Raw genomic sequence first — 21,098 nt, 5'->3', positions numbered from 1 at the left:
TTTTCTTTGAAAACTGGACATCCTCCTAAAAGACTTTCCCACGATAATCATCTCTGCACCAGACCCATTCATGCATTTGACCAATATTTCCCAGGGCCTGCTATGTGTCAGGAACTGTGCTTCTACACGGGGATCTGAACAGAGGAGAGTCAAGCTATGGTAAGCCTTTTCCAGGTGAGATGGATGTGGCCGATTTGAGTTTTCAGGTAACCTTTGGTGACCTACCCCATATCCAGTATTTCCAGAGTTAGATGGAGGGTAAGAGGAGGACTGATCCAGAGAATCTGGAGAAGGAAGAAAAGAAATATCTGAGAGACAGCTATGTTGTTTCTGTTCTGGGTGCTTCTCTCTACTACCTCAGTTAGGCTTCCCAGCAGTGTGAGCTGTTACTACCCTCGTTTGAAAAATGAAGATTCTAAGGGACAGTGAAGCTTGAGAATTTGCACAGGGGCACACAGTTAGTAAATAGCATAAAAATGATTTTTAACTCTACTTTTCTGATCCCAAATCCTATTGTATTTTCAATCACAAGGTCATCCACAAATCTTTCAATCTCTATCTTGGACAACTGCTGGACAGAGGTGGGAGACTTTCCATAGACAGAGTTGTGTCTTCAGGCAGTGTGGACTGAGTGTGGCCAGAAGTGTGCCCAGCCTCCTGGAGAAGCAGGACTAATCCAAGCTGCGATAGTTCTTGCTTCTGGTAGGGAGCAGTTTCTGCCCAGGGGCTGAAGAGCAGTCTCTAGAACAGGGTTCCCAGCCTGGCAGGAAGCAGTAATCTGTCTCAGGGGAAAGGGGCTTCTGATTTTGAGATGGGTGGATGAGAATCAGAAAGGACAAAACATGACCTTGGTGAGGTGTATCTACGGCTACCTACTAAGAAGCACTGGAGGCACCTGCACAGTTGTCTAACCGCTTAAGCTTCAGGCCTACACTCTGATCACAGGGTTTTATCCCACGCTTCTGGTACGGCTTCCTCGGATCCCAACAAAACACTATATTTTCTGGAATTGTGCTGCGGCTGAGATGTAGGTTTAGCCACTACATCACTGCCTCTCCTTCTCAGGGGAGAGCTCCCCACTTAGGCATTCATCCACTGTGCGGTATCTAACGCCTTCTAGTGCTCTCCATCTCCTTACCGTAGCCCCAACAGTTCAACTTCAGTAAAGTGAAAAATCTGGAAGAAAAAAAAAAAGCTTAAAAGAGGAAATTATACACATCTTTTTGCCAATAAAATTGAAAACAGATGAAATGGACAAATTCTTTGAATGTGATGTACTAAATCTGATCCAAGAAGAAAAAAGAAAATAAATAATTCTATGACCAGTAAAGTAATGAAATCAGTTGTTTGAAATCTTCCCATAAATATCAAGACCATGATTATCTCCAGGGTTGGGGGATGACAGTGATGGATGAAGGGTAGGACACAGAGGACTTCACGTGTATTTGCTAATGTTCTTTCCTAAGCTGGGTTTAAAATGTGGATGTTCATTTTATTATTAATCTTTATATTTTGCATATATGTTAGACGTATTTGGTTTGTATTTTATATTGAAACGTATATGCTAGCTCCAAAGAAGTGCTTTATACTGATCTTCCTGTAAACCAAGATAATCTAATACATATATTAGCCCCAGGACTCTACCCAAGGCAGATTCCAGCATTAGAAATATGAGAAAGGGCTCATATGAAGAATTTCTATACAAAATTGAAACTGAAACTGATATCATCAGAACTGCTGTACCATATTCATAACAGTTTTACACATGTGTACATGCAAGTTTCCAGGGGATGGTTCCCCTTCCTTAGAAAACAACAACAAGTTTAACAGTCAAGACTATTTTGTGAAGTTCTTACCATACTCCAATTAAAATAGGTATTAGCCCACTAAAAGTATTAAAACCAGTACTACACATGTGGGTTTTTCTGAACTCTGTCTTGAGGAGTGCAATTGCTGAGCCAAGGGAAATGTAAGTTTTCAACTTGATTAGATTTTGTGAAATTGCTCTCTGAAGTGTTTTTACCAATTTAAACTATCACTGAAGTGCATGAATGTTCCTATTTCCTCACATCTTGAAAACAGTTTGTCAGAGTATAAAATGTTTGCCACTCTGATAAGCATCAAGTATTTCTATGTTTATTTTATTTGCCTTTCCAGATTCAGTGAATTTAAGTATATTTTTATGTTTACTATCTATACACAGTATGTGTGTGTACATATACATACAATAATTCTTATTATTGATAGTAGTTATAGCTATAATGATACTGCAAACACTGAGCTATCAAATATTGAACACCATTCCTACCAAGAGAAATACAGGGTCAGTTTTTCATGTGCCCCCTCGTCACAAATTTTCATCATGGATCAATACATTACATTGTATCGTATATGTTTCTGTTTAAAGTCACCTTATTTAATATATATGGTTAATTCATTAACATTGAACTGGTGGTCAACAACAGTATACCTTATCCCTGAACATGTCATAAAGTGGGTGTTCCTAAGAACCTTTCACTTAGGAACGCTTAGGAACACTAGACAGCAATTTAGACTACCCATGGGACCATATTTTTCCCCCGTATGACCATTTTAAACATGGAATCATGAACAAAAAGCACAAAAAATGTGCCAAATGTGGCAGTAATTAGACCATAAAAAGGATACTTACTTGACAGCATATTGCTTCTTCCCACCTCCTCCTGCCTTTTTGGCCCTGGTACTCCCTATGGGATGTCACCCTGACCTTATTTGAGTGGCCAGATCTAGGAGTTCCCCCATTCCTATCACTAACATTGGAGGCACAAAATCATACTGCCTGGGAGGAAGACACCTCTCTGGAGAGTAAGCCCAGGATTGTACCTAGGCCTCTTAGTCCGAAGCACAACCTCAACCATTGCCGGTCTCATGGCTTCAGTAAGAGCAGTGCAAGGAAGCCCTAAAGGCAAGAGGGAAGCTCAGCAGAAGCTGTCTGGCAGGGCCTCAGGCTAGTTATGACCACTTCAGAGTCCAGAATAACCTCCAGGCATGACTGGTAGCAGGCTCTAGTGATCCTACAAGCATGACCCTTTCAAACTAGCAGAATTTGATATAAGGAAGGTATATATTTGGCACTGAAAGAATAACATCCTGGCAGCACTTGTAACCATAACCCCTTTTTACTCCTCAATTTAGAGTAATAAAATTACTTCTTACCCTAAAAAAAAAAAAAAAAAAAAAAAGAACTCAAACAAAAGAAAGAGCATCACCTTGTTTTGCCTCAGCTGGAAACATGTTTTGAGTGAATCAAAATTTTTGCTGCTCTGCATACATCCCTGAATGACCATCAAAGTGCTGTGGGTATTGATTTGGGGAATTACGAAGAAATCTTAACAAGTAGGTGAATTCACAAATATGGAATCACAAGTATACATGCATGTATATATGTATGTATATTATATATATACATATATAATTATAAAATCTCATTATATATTTTAACAATTTAACAATTGCCAACTTTGTATGGTGTTGTTCGTGTTTTCTTAATTTGTGCAAAATGTTTGTTTTGAAGGCGGCTGGATTTTCAGGAGGATTGCACTGAATCTATGGATCAGTTTAGGAATAACTGACACCTTAACAATACTGACTCTTCTGACCTATGAACACTGTATCTCTTTTATTTGGTTCTATGCTAGTTTCACTCAGCAATATTTTCTAGTTTTCATTGTATGTCTGGTGCATCTTTTGAAAGTGCATCTGAATACTCCAGGTATTCAGTAGTTTTTGACGCAACCATAAATGGTATTGTTTTTTAATTTGAATTTCAGATTACTCATTGCTTGCATATACACATAAATTGATTTTTATATATGATCTTGAATCCTGCAATTTAATAGACTCACTTATTAATTCTAGGAGCTTTTTTATAGATCCCAGGCATTTTTCAAAAGATTTTATTTATTCGGAGAGAGAGAGCACAAGCGAGGGGCAGAGGGAGAGGGAGAAGCAGACCTCTTGTTGGGCAGGGAACTTGAAGCAGGGCTCAATCCCAGGACCTTGGGGTCATGACCTGGGCTGAAGGCAGATACTTAACCGACTGGACCACCCAGGTGCCCCAATTCTAGGCATTTTTACATCAACAATCATGTCTGTGAATAAAGACAAGTTTACTTATTCCTATCCACACAGATGCCTTTTGCTTCTTTTCTTACCTTGTTGACAGGTATTGCATTCTTCCCTTGATCATGATATATTACATTTTTCATAAATTGTTATTCTAATAGCTAATTTTTAAAATAATTTTTGCTTCTATATTCTTTATATCACATTATTGTAATCTCTTTGTCTGGACATGGTATTAAGGTAATGTTAGACTTATAGTTGAATTTTCATTTTGGGAGTATTTCCTGCTCTGAAATTTTCTAGAAGAATTTGTATATAATTAGTATTTTTTTTTCCTATAAATGTTTGGCAGAATTCACCAGTAAAGTCATCTGGGACTAAACTTTTCTTTGTGGAAAGTTTTTAACTACAAATTCAATTTCCTTATTAGATATAGGCTATTCAATTTATCTATTTCTCATAATTTTATTTAAATTCCAATGTAGTTAACATACAATGTTCTATTAGTTTCACATGTACAATATAGTGATCCTATTATTACTAATTCTATACAATACTCCGTGCTTATCAAGACAAATATATTCTGAATGCTCTTTACCTATTTCACTCATCCCTCTAATTTAATTCCATCATGGTCATGAAACATACTTTCTATGACTTACACCTTTTTTAAGTATTGAGACTTGTTTCAATAAACTTATAAATGTTTCATATATGATAGGAAAGAATGTTACTTTAAAATTTTAAATTTTTATTAGTGAAACTTTTTTATTGTGTTTAAGTTATACAATCTTATTAAATGTTTTTGCTTGCTTACTTTATTTCTGATGCAGTTGTATTTAAATTTCCCTCGTACAATTATGAATTTTATATTTTATTAAAATTCTGTTCATTTTTCTTTATAAATATTGAAGTGTTATTGTGAGGCTCATATAAAAGCACAACTTTTATGTCTTGTTGAAAAATTGTTCTTTCACCTTTATAAAGTGTGCTTCATCACTATGCTTTTGTTTTTAATGTTACTCTCTGATATTAATATTTCTAAACCAATATTCTATGTTAGTATTTATTTACCTATAAGATCTTTCTCTATTTTTTATAATAAGTTGTTCTATGTAGCTTTGTTTTAGTTGTGTATTTTATAAACAGCACTTGTTTGTTTTAATCAAATCTAATTGTCTTTTTCTTTAGAACGTTTGAGTTTAATCTATTAACAATTACTGTGACCATTTATATATCTGGGTCAATTTCTATTCTTTGGGCTATATCGTCAGTACATCATCTTTCTCCCCTTCTTTTTTTTCCCTTTCATTCCTTCTCTTGAATTGAGAAAATTATCTTTGTTTCCCATTTCTTTCTCTAATGGTTTATAAGCTACACATTTCCTTTGTTTTAGTAATTATTTTAATGAATATTAAACTATGTATTATCTTTAAAAGTCTAAAGTAATTCAATACCTCCATCTTTCTAAAAAGGTGATGATCTTTGTGTGTATTACCCATTGTATCCTATTCTTTTCATCTTCTCTGTAAGTACTGTTCACATTTTATTTCCAACAATCTTTTAAACAACTGAAAATGTTATTCTTAAATTGTCAGTATTTAATTTGATTTACTAATATATTTTTATCTTCTACTTTGCTCATTACTGTTTATGGCATCCCATTTCTTTAATTCTGGGTTTCCTTTTTTTCTGTATGAAATACATCCTCTAGTAGCTCAATAAGGATTTGTGGTGGGATGTATTTGGGGTAGAGAGAATAATGTGATGCTTCACCATCTATCTTCTATTTCATGTAACATTTCTTTAACATTTTTCTCTATTTTTCTGTTCTTTCTAGGTTAATTCTTCAGTACTATTTTCAAAGTCAGTAATTCTCTTTGTTACCAATCTAGAATTTATTCCATTAATGGCATTTTTAATTTAAATTACTGTATTTTTATTTCAAGGGTTTTTAAAATAGTTTTTTAAATATCCATTTGTCCTTGATTCATTGCTGCAAGTTTTTATTTCATAAAACTTTTATGGTTGTTATTCCTTCCTTTATCTCTGAATAATTTAAACATTCTTATTCTAAAGTCATTTTGGGATTGTTTAATTACTTTTGTTTTTTCAATAATTAATTCTTCTACTAATTTTTTACTCATTGACCAGCTTTTTTAGAGCAGGTTTATGTGCTTTGTTATTTTCATTAAAAAGGTAGCATATTATCTTCTCTCATCATTCACTCCCTTATTTCCAAGGGCTCCTACCCAACTCCTGGGACTCATGCCTGAGAACAGGTCTTATGCCAGCAGCTGAGGGCTTCCATTCTGGATCAATATTACAGATTTAGCCATTGAATCAGCAGATGCTCCAGCATAGAGTCAGTCTTCACAGCCTTCTCTGCCCCTTCTAGCCACCACAGCTGCACAGCATTAATTGTATTTACTCTTTTAAACAAAAATCTTCTTTTGAATGGACAGTATTAAATTAAATATATAAAAGCTATAGCTCAATCAATAATCCTTTCATGGGTGAAAAACCCCACCCTGCTCCTGTTGTCACTCTGTGAACTGACTGCCATCCATCTGCACATGGGGGGTGCTCTTGGTCCTATCTCTCCCGCAGAAACTCAGGTTCTGGCCAATGATGGGTATTTCTAGATTCAGAATCTATTTGTCACTTCATCTCCTACTTATGACTGGATGCTTCCATTTTTACTTTTGTCTACATAGGTAGCTTATTTTTGAGTATGGGATATGTCTAGAATGTGTGTGTGCGTGTGCGTGTGTGTGTGTGTGTGTTTAAATGTATTGTTTTTGTGGAGCAGTTTAAAACATGAACTCATAACCACCATCTTGAAAAGAAGTACAGAGTTGAGTTTCTCAGTCTTTTATAGGCTCTGATGTGTTGTGATATGTATGAAAATCATAGGTACACTACTTGTATACATAAATCTTTTACACTATTTGGAATTTCAAAATGCTATAAATAAAACTTTGACTGCCTTGACAAAGAAGTTGAACTTTTCCCATAGATTTTTTTATTACATTTGCCACCACCACTCCCTTCCCAATTTCTATATTTACCTCTCTCATAGTTGAAAATCACTGTCCTAAAAGAAAACATACGGCTCTAAAAAGATTAGCTTCAGAAAACTTAAAAAAAAAGTTAACAATCAAGGAGACTGTATGACTATGGCACACAGGGTTGCCTGGAAAAATCAACTGAATTTGCCTATACAGAGGGTGTACCCTTATTCCAGAAACCAGGAGAGGCAGTTGACAGACCGCCACAACCTACACCCAGATTTTAGTTACCCTAGTCAGTTTGTTCCCATAGTCCAATCATAGAAATAAATACTGCTTTTGGGGGGAAAAATTTTATTTCACAAATACCTTCTGACAACATCTACAAAAATCAAAATAAAAGAACATCAAAACTGCAGTAGGTAAATAAAGAATAAGAACAGGTTGTACTCATAAGAGGAAATACAAATTGGCCAAACATGCACACATATGTTATCCTTGATATTATTAATCTAAGAAATAAAAATTAATGTACTATTTTACATCTAGTAATATTTTTTTTAAAAAAATAACACTCAAGTTTAAGGCTCCTATTAAATTAGTATATTCATACTTGCTGCTACATTAGAAGTTGACACAATTCTTTGAAAAAGCAATATACCAGTATGTATGGGGAGCTATAAAAATGGTCATCCAACTCCTAGGAATTTATCTTAAGGAAACATCACAAGAAAAAGCCTATATACATGATGATATTCACAGCATTATTTACAATACCGTAAGTAAACATCAAAGAAGACATACAGGCAGTAAGTTTCTCTAACATTTTTAAAAAGATTTTACTTATTTATTTGAGTGAGAGAGCACATGCTCAATGAACAGGGGAATGGGGTAGGAGGGACAGGGGGAGAGGGAGAAGCAGACTCTCCACTGAGCAGAGAGCCCCATGCAGGGCTCCATCCCAGGACTCCAAGATCATGACCTGAGCCAAAGGCAGATGCCTAACTGACTTAGCCACCCAGGCACTTTTCCCGTAACATTTTTCAGCAGCTTTATCAAGGTATAATTGACATGTAATAAACTGCACTTGAAGTGCACAAGTTTTGATATAAGTATATAACCATGAAACCATTGCCACAATCATAGTAATGAACATAATCAATCCTCAATATTTTTAAATGGGCAGAAAACAATTAGAGCCAGATGTTAAATGATGCTACCCAAGCCATCATCCCAGCACCCAGTTATCAACAGATTATCCAGAGAAGGGAAAAAGGAAGCGGTCACTAGCATCAGTATTCATGGTGAGGAGGTTCATCCCACTTTAAGGCCAGCATCTAAAAAAAGAAAAAAAAAAAAAAAAAAGGCCAGCATCTTGGCTAGAGATTTCTGAGGGTAGGATCTACTGAAGCAGCTCATATGATGGGGAGAAAGGATCAGGATGTTTTCAGATTGATTTCAGCATCAGCCTTTCACCCCCACAATCCCCTGTGGCCCTTGGAAAGTGTAGGAGAGAAAATAGCTCCATTTAAAGGGGCTGAGGGATAAGAGAGAGGCAAGGATTATGGTGCCCACTGGCCAAGTGAGGAAATGATACAGGGGGTTGTAATTCAGTGGCATGGCTTGAAAAGGACACTTTTATTCCTTTCTAAGAGGGTAACAGAAGGACCTCAGAGTGAAGCAAAATATATACTGAGAAAAATCACATGACAAAGAGATCGTGTCAGCAGAGCCCCAGAAGCCAACCAAAGTGACCAGCAATAAAATCAGGGTTGCTGATCACCACTGGCAGGTAACAGCATGTAGTACAGCCTCTTCCCTCTCTCCAACCCATCCTCCCCACTCAAACTGCCTGGAAGGGGAGAAGAGTGAAAAAAAAAAACCATAACAAAAAAACCATATCCCCTCCCCATGACAGGTCCTGAAGGTCATAATCTAGTCAGAGAGGGAAAGGAGAAGAGATGAGACTGGGTTTCCAACTGAATCTGAGGAACTTTTTAATAATGATAAATGACAATTGCACAAAAAATTAAATATCTGGGAACAAACTTAACTAAAGATGTTAAAGACTCATACTCCAAAAACCATAAGACACTGATGAAAGAAACTGAAGATGATACAAACAAATGAAAAGATACTCCATTCTCATGGTTTGCAAACAAAATAATATTGTTAAAATGTCCATACCACCCAAAGCAATCTGCAGATTCAATGCAATCCCTACCAAAATACCAACAGAATTTTTCACAGAACTATAACAAATAATACTAAAATTTGTATGGAACCACAGAAGATCCTGAATAGCCAAAGCTATGATGAGGAAGAAAAAGCTAGATGTATCATAATGCCATATTTCAAGATACACTATAAAATCATAATAATCAAAACAGGATGGTACTGGCACAAAAATAGGCATAGATCAGTAGAACAGAATACAGAGTCCAGAAATAAACCCACACCTTTATGGTCAATCTATGACAAAGGAGGCAAGAATAAATAAGTAAAAAACATTTCAACAAATGCTTCTAGGAAAACTGGACAGCTTTATGTTATAGAATGAAACCGGACCACTTTCTCACACCATACACACACTCATATGTTAACTTGCACCATACATATACTCAAAATGGACTAAAGGCCTAAATGTGAGGCCTGAAACCATAAAACTCCTGGAAGAAAACATAGGCAGTATTTTTTTTAAGATTTTTAAAAATTTATTCATGAGAGACACAGAGAGAGAGAAAGAGAGAGAGCGGCAGAGACACAGGCAGAGAGAGGGAGAAGCAGGCTCCATGCAGGGAGCCTGATGTGGGACTCGATCCCGGGTATCCTGGATCATGCCCTGGGCTGAAGGCAGCGTTTATCCACTGAGCCACCCGGACTGCCCCCAGGCAGTAATTTTTGACACTGGCCATAGCAACATTTTTCTAGATATGTATCCTTAGGCAAGGGAAATAAAAGCAAAATTAAACTCTTGGGACTACAATAATAAAAAAAACCTTTTGCAAAGCAAAGGAAACCATCAAGAACAAAAACAAAGACAACCTACTAAATGGGAAAATATTTGCAAATGATATATCTGACAAGGAGTTAATATCCAAAATATATTAAGAACTTTTCTCATACCCCTAAAACACAAATAATCCAATTAAAAAACAGACTAGACATTTTTCTAAAGAAAAAACAGAATAGACATTTTTCTAAGGAAGACATGTCCAACAGACACATGAAAAGATGCTCAATGTCATTTATCATCAGGGAAATATATATTCAAAACCACAATGAAATATCACTTTATTCCTGTCAAAATGGCTAGAATCAAGAGGACAAGAAATAACAAATGTTGACCAAAATGTGGAGAAAAAGGAACCCTTGTGCACTGTTGGTGGGAATGAGAAATATAGGAGCCACTGTGGAAAACAGTATGGAGGTTCTTCAAAAAATTAGAACTACCACATGATCCAGTAATTCCACTTCTGTGTATTTATCCAAAGAAAGCAAAAACACTAATTCAGAAAGATATATGCCCTCTTATGTTTATTGCAGCGTTATTTACAATAGCCAAGATATGGGAGCAACTCAAGTGTCCATCAACAGATGAGCAGATAAAGAAGGTACGATGTATAAATATATTGGAATATTATTCAGCCATAAAAATGAATGAGATCTTGCCAATGGCAACAACATGGATGGACCGAGAAGATATAACACTAAGTGAAGTAACTCAAACAAAGGAAAACAAAGACTATATGATTTCACTTATATTTGGAATTTAAGAAACAAGACAAATAAAGAGAAAAAGACAAAGCAAACCCAGACTCTTAAGTACAGAGAGATGGGGGTTGCCAGGGGGGTGGGGGTAGATGAAATGGACAAAAGAGATTAACAGTATACTTACCAGGATGAGCACTGAATAGTGTATGAGGTTGTTGACTCATTATATTGTCACCTAATACTAATATAACAATGTTATGTCAGTTCTACTTCAATTTAAAAAACAGTGAGAAATGATTCTAAAACTGTGGGATCATCCCAAAATGTCTCTGAAGGACAGGAAAGGGACGTGATGATTGGAAGAAAATAGGAAACCGTTCATCCCTGTACCTCAGTGAGTTCAGAGAATTCACTATACCTGATACAACCACAACATTAAGAGGATAGCTAGAGAAAGTACTATGTATCAACTCAATATATTATACAACCAACAAAATTAGAAGTATGGAAAACTGAAAAAAAATGTAATTAATTTATATACTATTATTTTAAATAATAATGAAAAATAGAACAATTATGTAAAACAGATATATGGACAAAACTTAAAAGGAGGAAGAAAAATGAAGATCATCTCATTTATATGGTATGACTACTGTTTTCAAATTCCATTTATTTTATAATATGAAAAACTGGGAGAAAATCATGCACCATCCCCCTTACTAGTCTAGAAAAGTATATTCATTTGCCATGTTTCTTTCTTTCTTTCTTTCTTTCTTTCTTTCTTTCTTTCTTTCTTTTTTGATGATGATGACTTGATCAATAGTTTTGAGTACTTATTTCCAAAAGTAAGGCTGTGCCAGATGTTGTGGGCACAGCTCAGAGCAGGACTATGAGCTCTCTTCCCTCACCTGTGTGTAACGGCAGAGATGCACAGTGCTGAGGGCTGTTCTAGGCAGGGGCAACATCACAGAGCATGGATAGGATAGTGGGAGGGCCCTGAGACTTCCTATGTAAGTGGTAAGTATGGTGAGACTGAAAGGATGCATGGAAGGTAGCCAGGGCAAGAGCTTGAGGGAGGAGGGCAGGGGGCAGAGCATGTAAGATGAGCCCAGAGACTTAGAAGTAATTCTCCAGAAGAACAGAATGAAGTTTGAAGGGCTGGAGCATGGAGTAAAAGTTGGAGCTACAGGTTGGGGGAGCAGGGACTCAGGGTGGGAAGCAGGATCAGGCCTTATAAATCTTGCTGAGAAATTGGGATTTGAAGATCAAAACACACACACACACACAAACACACACACAGACATATATGCATGCATTCATAATGCTTATATAGTTGAATTTCTCAATCCCAAGAAAGTCTTGATTCCTTAATTTCTGTGACACAGGATACATGTTTGAATTTGGAACTTTCTAGTATTTTTAAGTGTTCATGTTCAGTTCTTGGAGTTTGTACCACTCTGAGACACACAGCAAGCATTTGGAAGATTGGGGTTTTACTGGGAAGTCTCTGGGCAGGCATTGGGCCCACGGGGTCTATTCACAGCATTTTGACCCCTTAGCACCTTCAGTGAAGGTTGGCCTTCCTTGGGGTTATTCTCAGTGGTCACAGGCATAACCTGCCCCACACATTGGAGGGTGCCACAGAAACTTGGAGCATTTCTAGCCAGTAATTCAGATTCACCAGTTTCAGCTGATCCATCCACCCAGAGACCACTCAGAGTCAACAGGAGGTGTGGGTTTCTCAAATGAGAGAAAGTTGAACTAAAAAGTCTGAGGAGAATTATGCTGTTGACAGGTGTTTCAAGTGTGGGTCTTGGCAATGAACTATTCACTTACAGTTTATGAGGCAATGATGAGACAGCTCGAAAGAAGCAAATCTCTGAGACATGACAGCTCAGTCCCAAAGACCGTTAACAGAAGGTCAGCTCATCAAACACATCTGCAGAAATAGAACAGAGCAGTCCTCTGTGCAACCCCACACATCACAGTGATGGCTGCAGAATTCCATTTAATCTAGCACCAGTGCAAATTGGAAACCTAAGCGTTCACTCCCCACACCCACAGGCTTCAAAGCATCTTCTTGTCTCTACTAAACAGCTCAAGGAGACAGAACCTGGAGGAAAGGTTTTCCCAGTGAATTTTGTTTCTTATAATTTGTTTACATTTGCATACGCTTTTTGTAGGAATAGTGAATGAAGTTATTAATTAATCATTTTTGCAGCAGTGAAAAAAGCTTCCTAAAAAAATTTTAATTATGGTTAGTTGTCATGTAGCTTAGAAACGATTAGAAAGCCATTATTGAATTTAGGCTATTTCTACCCTATTTTTCTGTAACAATCACATCTGTGTCTTTTTTTTCTACTTAACAAAAGCGGCACATTTGTGGCAAGTTATATAGGTCTGTGTGTGTATGTACATATATGTGTATATACACGTGTATATGTGCACATATACATGTGTGTACCATATACATGCACCTGAGTATATGCATACATATACACACATATATACTTTATATAAGATTATAAAATAAAAAGTAAATATCTGTCCCTTCCCCCTTCATCAGCTCCACTCCCTACAAGCAACTGCTGAAAAAGTTATGTTTGTCCCTCTGGGCCAGATGTTAGAATGGTGTTTTCTCTACCTTCTTTTCCTCTGAGGCACCAATATAACAGACATCAGACCCCAAATGTGTGGGGTGTACACATGCATACAGAACGCACCAAGACAACAGAAGATCCTATTCCACAACTCTTGGAAACCAGAGAGATCCAGCATATACAAGGGAGGTTGACGGGTGGGGAGTTCTTTGGGGTGAGTGCGGTGTGAAACCCACCACTCCCTTGGGGGACAGGAAGAGGTTCCCCCTTCTAACTCCAAGCCTAGGGAGGGGGAATTCAAGGGATGCCCTTGGGAAGTTCTTATGTTTGTCCCGTGATGTTGGGACTCAGGCATGGAATGAGACAACTCAAGCAAACTGTGGCCTAGAGTGTGACTATATGCCAGGTGTCTGTTTCCTCAGAGGCAATCCAGAGAAGAAGAGGGCTCAGTCTTGGCAGTAGAGACAAGACAATTCTGTTGGATGGTGTCAGCTACTTTCTCAGGACTCCATGAGGCCTTATCAGGGATACCAGCAAGTCATTTGGGTTCTGCCCAAGGAGGCTACCCTGGTGAGTGAGGAGATGGAGGTTGGAGGTGTCCTGCTAGCGGCAGGACTGCAGAGGCACTGGCAGGAGATGAGAAGAACAGAAAAGACCCTGTGGAGGAGAGAGAGGCCTTTGAGCTAGAAGCCTTACCTGGAAGCCAACTCTACCCACTGGCTGGGAACAGATCAAGCGCAGCTCACGATGCTCCCAGCCCAGGTAAGATCTCCCCCCTGCTCTCAACCCCCAGTGCTCCTCCCAATTCCTCCTGGCAGGCATGGAATCAGCAGCTAGCCCGGGAAGGAGATACTCAGGGCTGGGATGACTCACTAGCTCTAGTCTGTCTGCAATCTTTCAGGTTTTAGAACTGAAAGTCCTGAGTCTTGTGTTTCCAGATAGAGAGCCGGTGGGGATCACACGTGCCTGTCCCAATACCAGATACCAGTTCAGCGAGGTAAAGGCATTTAAAGCTAAGTCAGATGAGAAGTGTTAATGATCACAAAGGATTGAGGCTTTGTTTTTCCACTATGCTGAAACTGGGTTTTCTTTTTTCTTTTAAATATTTTATTTTTAAAGATTTAAAAGAGAGGGGGAGGGGCAGAGAGAGAAATAGAATCTGAAGCAGACTCTGTGGTCAGCTTGGAGCCCAACACAGGGCTCAATCTCATGACCCTGAGATCATGACCTGAGCTGAAATCAACAGTCTGGTGCTTAACTGACTGAGCCACCCAGGCGCCCCTTGAAACTGGGTTTTCAACTTGAAGTACTTGTAGACTTACCTATAACCTAAAGTAAATAGCAAAATCAGGGACTGACAATATTTTTATCCAGAGGCAATGATAGTAGACACAAAAAACTGAGTTGTGTTTAATTATATATATCTGTACCCACACACATAAAATATAATATTGATATAATACTGACACAATATTTTGAAACAGCATATTGTAAATCGTACTGTTCTGATGCTTGCTTTTCTTGCAGCACATCTATATTTAAATCCTGATATCCTGGGTATTTAACAAATCATGCTGTATTTATATAATTTAATTTCATCTTGCCACTTAAAGTGAGATAGACCCACATGTAAGAATGTACAAAGTCTTACACAAGTCTGTGCCAGTGAGTGCTCTGTCAGTGACAAGTAACAGAACATTCAACTGAAAGGCAACTTAAATAATAAAAAACATCACACATAACAGGAGTCTATAAGTAAATAGTTGTAGAGTTGGCTAATTCAGCACCACATGCTGTTACCCAGGACCCAGAACCCAGAACACAGGCTCCTACATCTTTCTGCTCCCCTGGCCGTAACTTCTTGGCACTTGACTTTGAACTTCTTCTATTTGCCTGCAAGGTTAACAGCCACTTCCAGGTAAGATGCCCTCATGCAAGAACTACCAGACAAGCAGGAAGGAGTAGTTTTTCCACGGTTGTCTCTTTTGTTTACCCAAGGAGGAAATTTCCCCAGAGAATCTAATCATAAGCCCATGCCCAAGCAGCAGGGGGAACTCACAAAGCCAGGAGCTGGTATTTTCTGGGTCTATAGTGGGAAGAATTCTGAAGCACAAAGGCAAGGGACTGACTCCTGCATAAGCAACCATGAATATCTGCTCCAATGTCATATGAAACATAGATATGCTGTATGTAGGACACAGATGTCATCCTTTCTTAATAACTACATAGATTTCATCATGTGAATACATCATAATTTATTTAGCTAGTCCTCCATTGATGGGCAGTTAGGTCATTTATAGTTTTTTTTTTATATTACAAACCACTGGGCAGTAAATATCCTAGTATGAGTGTATATTTGTGCATGTACACATCTTTGCACACTGCGAGATATGAGACAATCCTAGACATGGCATAGCTGGCAAACCCTTGAAATTTTAACAGATCTTGCCAAATATTTTTAAAAGTAGCATTAATTACTCCAAAAGTGTTTGAGTATGTCTATTTTCTCACATTTGCACTGACACTGAGTATAATGAAACTTTTGAATCTTTGTCAAATGATAGATGAACATATTCCTTGGGCCAGGTTGCAGATTGTTGATGTTCTAGGGTCCTGATGGAGTAAAGAAAGCTAAATCACCAGATGGCATCTGAAAGTCTCTGTTTTTCTACCATGATTCCATGATCTAAAATGGTCCATGTAAGAACCCACTAAACCTTCCTCTTCTTATAGCATCTGCAATGTTTTTTCCCCCTGTGGAAACAGGTGCTTTAGAAACGATTGTTCTATTATTCTGTTAGCAGGTGCTTTAAAGATCATTTTAATAATGTCTTTAGGATAAAGTATGGTTATTGTAGAATATATTTTAAAAACAAGATAATGAAAGGGATGGAGATAATCATTGCCTTAACCTTACCACTCAGATATACTATTATCTCTCTTTTGGTATATCATGAATATACCAAAAAAGAGAATTTTGTATATATATAAATATTTGTATAATTTATATATATGGGATCATATTCTACATGTTGCAGTCCTTTCTCTCTTACTTACTGGCTCAATGAACACCTTCCCATGCAATTAAAGAACTTCTAGGGATCCCTGGGTGGCGCAGCGGTTTGGCGCCTGCCTTTGGCCTAGGGCGCGATCCTGGAGACCCGGGATCGAATCCCACATCGGGCTCCCGGTGCATGGAGCCTGCTTCTCCCTCTGCCTATGTCTCTGCCTCTCTCTCTCTCTCTGTGACTATCATAAATAAATAAAAAATTTAAAAAAATAAAAAAAATAAAAAATAAAAAAAAAATAAAGAACTTCTATAGCCTTGCTACTCAAAGTATGATGCAAGGGCCAAGAACATTGGCATCACCTAGGAACTTGGAAAGGCAGAAGCTGAGGCCCACCTCAGATCTACTGAGTCAGATTTTCATCTTAACAATATCTCTAAGTGATTCATAAGCACATTAAACTGTGAAAAGTGGGATCTACAACACCCTTTTTAATGGCTGACAAGTATACCATGGTGTGATTGTACCATAGCACCAGACTTTAATTGTTTGATTCTAACCAGTGTTAGGAGTGTTTATCCATCTAGATAGTCTAGGATTTCCTAGAAATCCTTATTGGAGTCAGTCTCATTGGCCTTGGATAACAGAGACAATTCTTGCTGGGTGAGACTGTGGGAAAACCAAGTCTGGGCCTAGGCCTTCCCTGGACAGGTGTCTTGGAGATAACTGTTCTCAGAATGGTTTAAAAAAAATGTTTACTATGTGATGGTAACAGATGCTTCCAAACAAAGAAACAGGAAGCTGATGCCTTCTCTGTCTACATTCAGCAGGCTGAATGAGTTCCATTAAATTCGCCTGCAAACTTTACTAAAGAGCCCAGCAAGCAGCAATGAAAATTACAGAACAGCTACCAGGCACTTTAAGTAGTCAGCTGAAATTTAGCTGTTTTCCATATTCTTTGCTGATAATGCAAATGGAGCCTTTAAAGCAAGTGGCTCTAAGTTACCACACATACTACAAGCTGAGAAGGCCCATGTGGTCCACACAGATGCTGCCGCTGCCCCCTAAGCCCTGCCACAGAATAACCGGTTCCCACGGCTATCAGTGGCAGGGTCTGCCAACCTGGAGGGTTACGGGCCCAGGGCCAGTCATCTGAATAGATCAGTTGTCAAGAAGTAAAAGCACTCTAGGGAAAAGACTTGGTCTGTCTAAAACCTCTGTGATTTTCTTCACAACAGGCTCAGTTTTTCCTTGAAAGAGGCTTCCGTGGGCTGTCCAGGAGAAAAGTATTCTGGGTTAAAGAACAAGATGCAGGACTCCATGTCTAAATTGGCCTCAGGTTCCAGGAGGCTCAAGAACATCAAACAGAGCAGACTACAGCCATAGAAATTAATCATTTGGAAAAGGAAAAGAAAGAAAGAAAGAAAGAAAGAAAGAAGAAGGAAGAAAGAAAGAAAGGAAGGAAGAAGGAAGGAAGGAAGAAGAAAGAAAGAAAGAAAGAAAGAAAGAAAGAAAGAAAGAAAGAAAGAGAAATCATTTGGGAAAAGCTGATTGTTTCCTCTCAGATCTTCTTAGTTCTGAATGGGGTCCCTGGGAACAAACATCATTTTGGGATTTGCTAAGAGGCCAAGAGAAGAAGTGATGAGGGGGAGGCCGGATGGACCGACTGATGGGAGGGACGGCAGGACTAGCAAGATGGCGCAGACTCAGGACACCAGGAGGAAAGTCTGTTACTACTAGGACGGGGATGTTGGAAATTACTATTATGGACAAGGCCACCCAATGAAGCCTCACCGAATCCGTATGACTCACAATTTGCTACTTAACTATGGTCTCTACTGAAAAATGGAAATCTATCGCCCTCACAAAGCCAATGCCGAGGAGATGACCAAGTACCACAGTGATGACTACATTAAATTCTTGCGCTCCATCCGCCCAGATAACATGTCCGAGTACAGCAAGCAGATGCAGAGATTCAACGTCGGTGAGGACTGTCCAGTATTTGACGGCCTGTTTGAATTCTGTCAGTTATCTACTGGTGGCTCTGTGGCGAGCGCTGTGACATTGAATAAGCAGCAGACAGACATCGCTGTGAATTGGGCCGGGGGGCTGCACCATGCAAAGAAGTCTGAGGCATCTGGCTTCTGTTACGTCAGTGATATCGTCTTGGCCATCCTGGAACTGCTAAAGTATCACCAGAGGGTGCTGTATATTGACATGGATATTCACCACGGCGATGGCGTGGAAGAGGCCTTCTATACCACAGACCGGGTCATGACTGTGTCCTTTCATAAATACGGAGAGTACTTCCCAGGAACTGGGGACCTACGGGATATTGGGGCTGGCAAAGGCAAGTATTATGCTGTTAACTACCCGCTCCGAGATGGGATTGATGACGAGTCCTATGAGGCCATTTTCAAGCCGGTCATGTCCAAAGTGATGGAGATGTTCCAGCCCAGTGCGGTGGTCTTACGGTGTGGCTCTGGCTCCCTGTCTGGGGATCGGTTAGGTTGCTTCAATCTCACGATCAAAGGGCACGCCAAGTGTGTGGAGTTTGTGAAGAGCTTCAACCTGCCCCTGCTGATGCTGGGAGGAGGCGGCTACACCATCCGTAATGTGGCCCGCTGCTGGACATATGAAACAGCTGTGGCCCTGGACACGGAAATCCCGAATGAGCTTCCGTACAATGACTACTTTGAATACTTTGGACCAGATTTCAAACTTCACATCAGTCCTTCCAATATGACCAACCAGAATACCAATGAATACCTAGAGAAGATCAAGCAGCGACTGTTTGAGAACCTGAGAATGCTGCCCCACGCACCTGGGGTCCAAATGCAGGTGATTCCTGAGGATGCCATTCCAGAGGAGAGTGGTGACGAGGACGAAGAAGACCCTGACAAGTGCATCTCTATCTGTTCATCTGACAAACGAATTGCCTGTGAGGAAGAGTTCACGGACTCTGATGAGGAGGGAGAAGGTGGTCGTAAGAACTCTTCCAACTTCAAAAAAGCCAAGAGAGTCAAAACTGAGGACGAAAAAGAGAAAGACCCAGAAGAGAAGAAAGAAGTCACAGAAGAGGAGAAAACCAAGGAGGAGAAGCAAGAAGCCAAAGGGGTCAAGGAGGAGGTCAAGTTGGCCTGAGCAGACCTCTCCAGTTCTGGTTTCCTGCCAAGTTCCCCACCTTTCTCCCACAACCCCTCAGATTTTATATTTTCTATTTCTCTGTGTATTTATATAAAAATATATTAAATATAAATATCCCCAGGGACTAGACAGGAACCAGGGCCCTGAGCCTAGGGCACACATTATGAGTGAGCTTTTCTAGTGGCTGCCTCGCCACCCATCCTTCCCCAGTTCTTAATTTTGAACCATAAAGGGTACCAGTTCTGGAAGGCATGCTTTTAGGCAACCATAGGACAAAATCCAGAAATGCCAAGTGCCTGCTTAGTAGCTTTGGAAAGGTGCCCTCATTGAGCATTCTAGGAGTGGCTGGGTCTTCTGGGACCCCCCCCCCCCAATCAGGCTCCTTAAGGTAACATCAGCCATTTTTAGATTGGTTCTCTTATCATACCTTCCCACTGGCCCCATGTGAGCCAAGGAACTCACTGCCTGCCCTCTATCCTTGCCCAGTTCTGCAGGTGGAGATTGATAAGTCAAATATCCTTTTTTTGAGATACTATTTCATTTTCGTGAGAATCTTTGTAATAAAATGGTACATTTCTACATCCTCCTGAGCTTATCTCCTAGCAGTATCCCTGGGTTGATTTCAACTCCACTTCCCTGCCCTTCTGGTGTCCAGGAGAATCTGGGCAACTCCATGAACAAGGAAACAACCCCACAAACTTAACCTTCACCCTAATTCCTCCCACAAGGGTTGAGGTTAACCGATCTTCTCACCCTACCCCCAGAAGACCACTCATTAAAAAGCACTACTAAAGGGAAAAAAAAAAAAAAGAGAAGAAGTGATGGGAAGGAAGATAGCACTTCCTTCAAATGCCATCCACCATATCCTAGCAATGTGACTCTAAGGGTGACTAAAAGTTTCCGACATCTAACTTCTATGAAACAGGATGATAATATTCTCACAGGTAAGAGGTGCCTGAGTAGCTCATTAGTTAAGTGCTCGACTCTTGATTTCAGCTCAGGTCCTGATCTCAGGATTGTGGATCGAGCCCCAAGTGGGGCTCTGCTCTGGGCATGGACTCTGATCAAGATTCTCTCCCTCTCCCTCACCCCACTCTGCTCACACGTGTGCATGTGCACATGTGTGTTCTCTCTCTCTCTCTCTCTCAAAGATCCTCACAGGTAAGACACTGTAAATGTTATCACCTGGGATATGGTAAGTATCTGATAAATGCTGTTTTCCTCCTTCATCCCCCAAAATGAACCAAGCCTCACACCCTTCCTTTTTTCTCTCTTTACTCACACCCCAATTAGCAGAGATAAATGTGAAGGTCCATGAAGAACAACTGTCACTTCCAGAAAGTTATTAAAGCTAAACTCTAAATTCTAAGTACTCTTTACAAACAATAAATTTGTGTTTAACTATTTATATCTGTTTAAACAACTTTTAATTTCAAAAGCACTCTACACATTTGATGAAAAATGTGGACAGAAAAGTCCAATTCACTAGGATATGGGGGAAATGAGCATTGTCA

At 39.2% G+C, this 21,098-nt stretch overlaps 1 protein-coding gene across 1 annotated transcript; it reads left to right on the top strand.

The window, feature by feature from the left end:
• The first annotated feature begins 18,132 nt into the window (after nt 1-18,132).
• On the top strand, nt 18,133-20,167 carry LOC121474770 (histone deacetylase 1-like). Its single transcript, XM_041727873.1, is given in 1 exon segment — nt 18,133-20,167. A coding segment is annotated over 1 exon segment (1,449 nt). The 3' UTR covers nt 19,582-20,167.
• The last annotated feature ends 931 nt before the right edge of the window (nt 20,168-21,098 follow it).

Source organism: Vulpes lagopus, chromosome 13 (genome assembly GCF_018345385.1).
Source record: "Vulpes lagopus strain Blue_001 chromosome 13, ASM1834538v1, whole genome shotgun sequence".
Taxonomy (NCBI): Eukaryota; Metazoa; Chordata; class Mammalia; order Carnivora; family Canidae; genus Vulpes; species Vulpes lagopus.
Note: the sequence above shows the minus strand (reverse complement) of the source record. Positions and strands in the feature narration are given on the sequence as shown.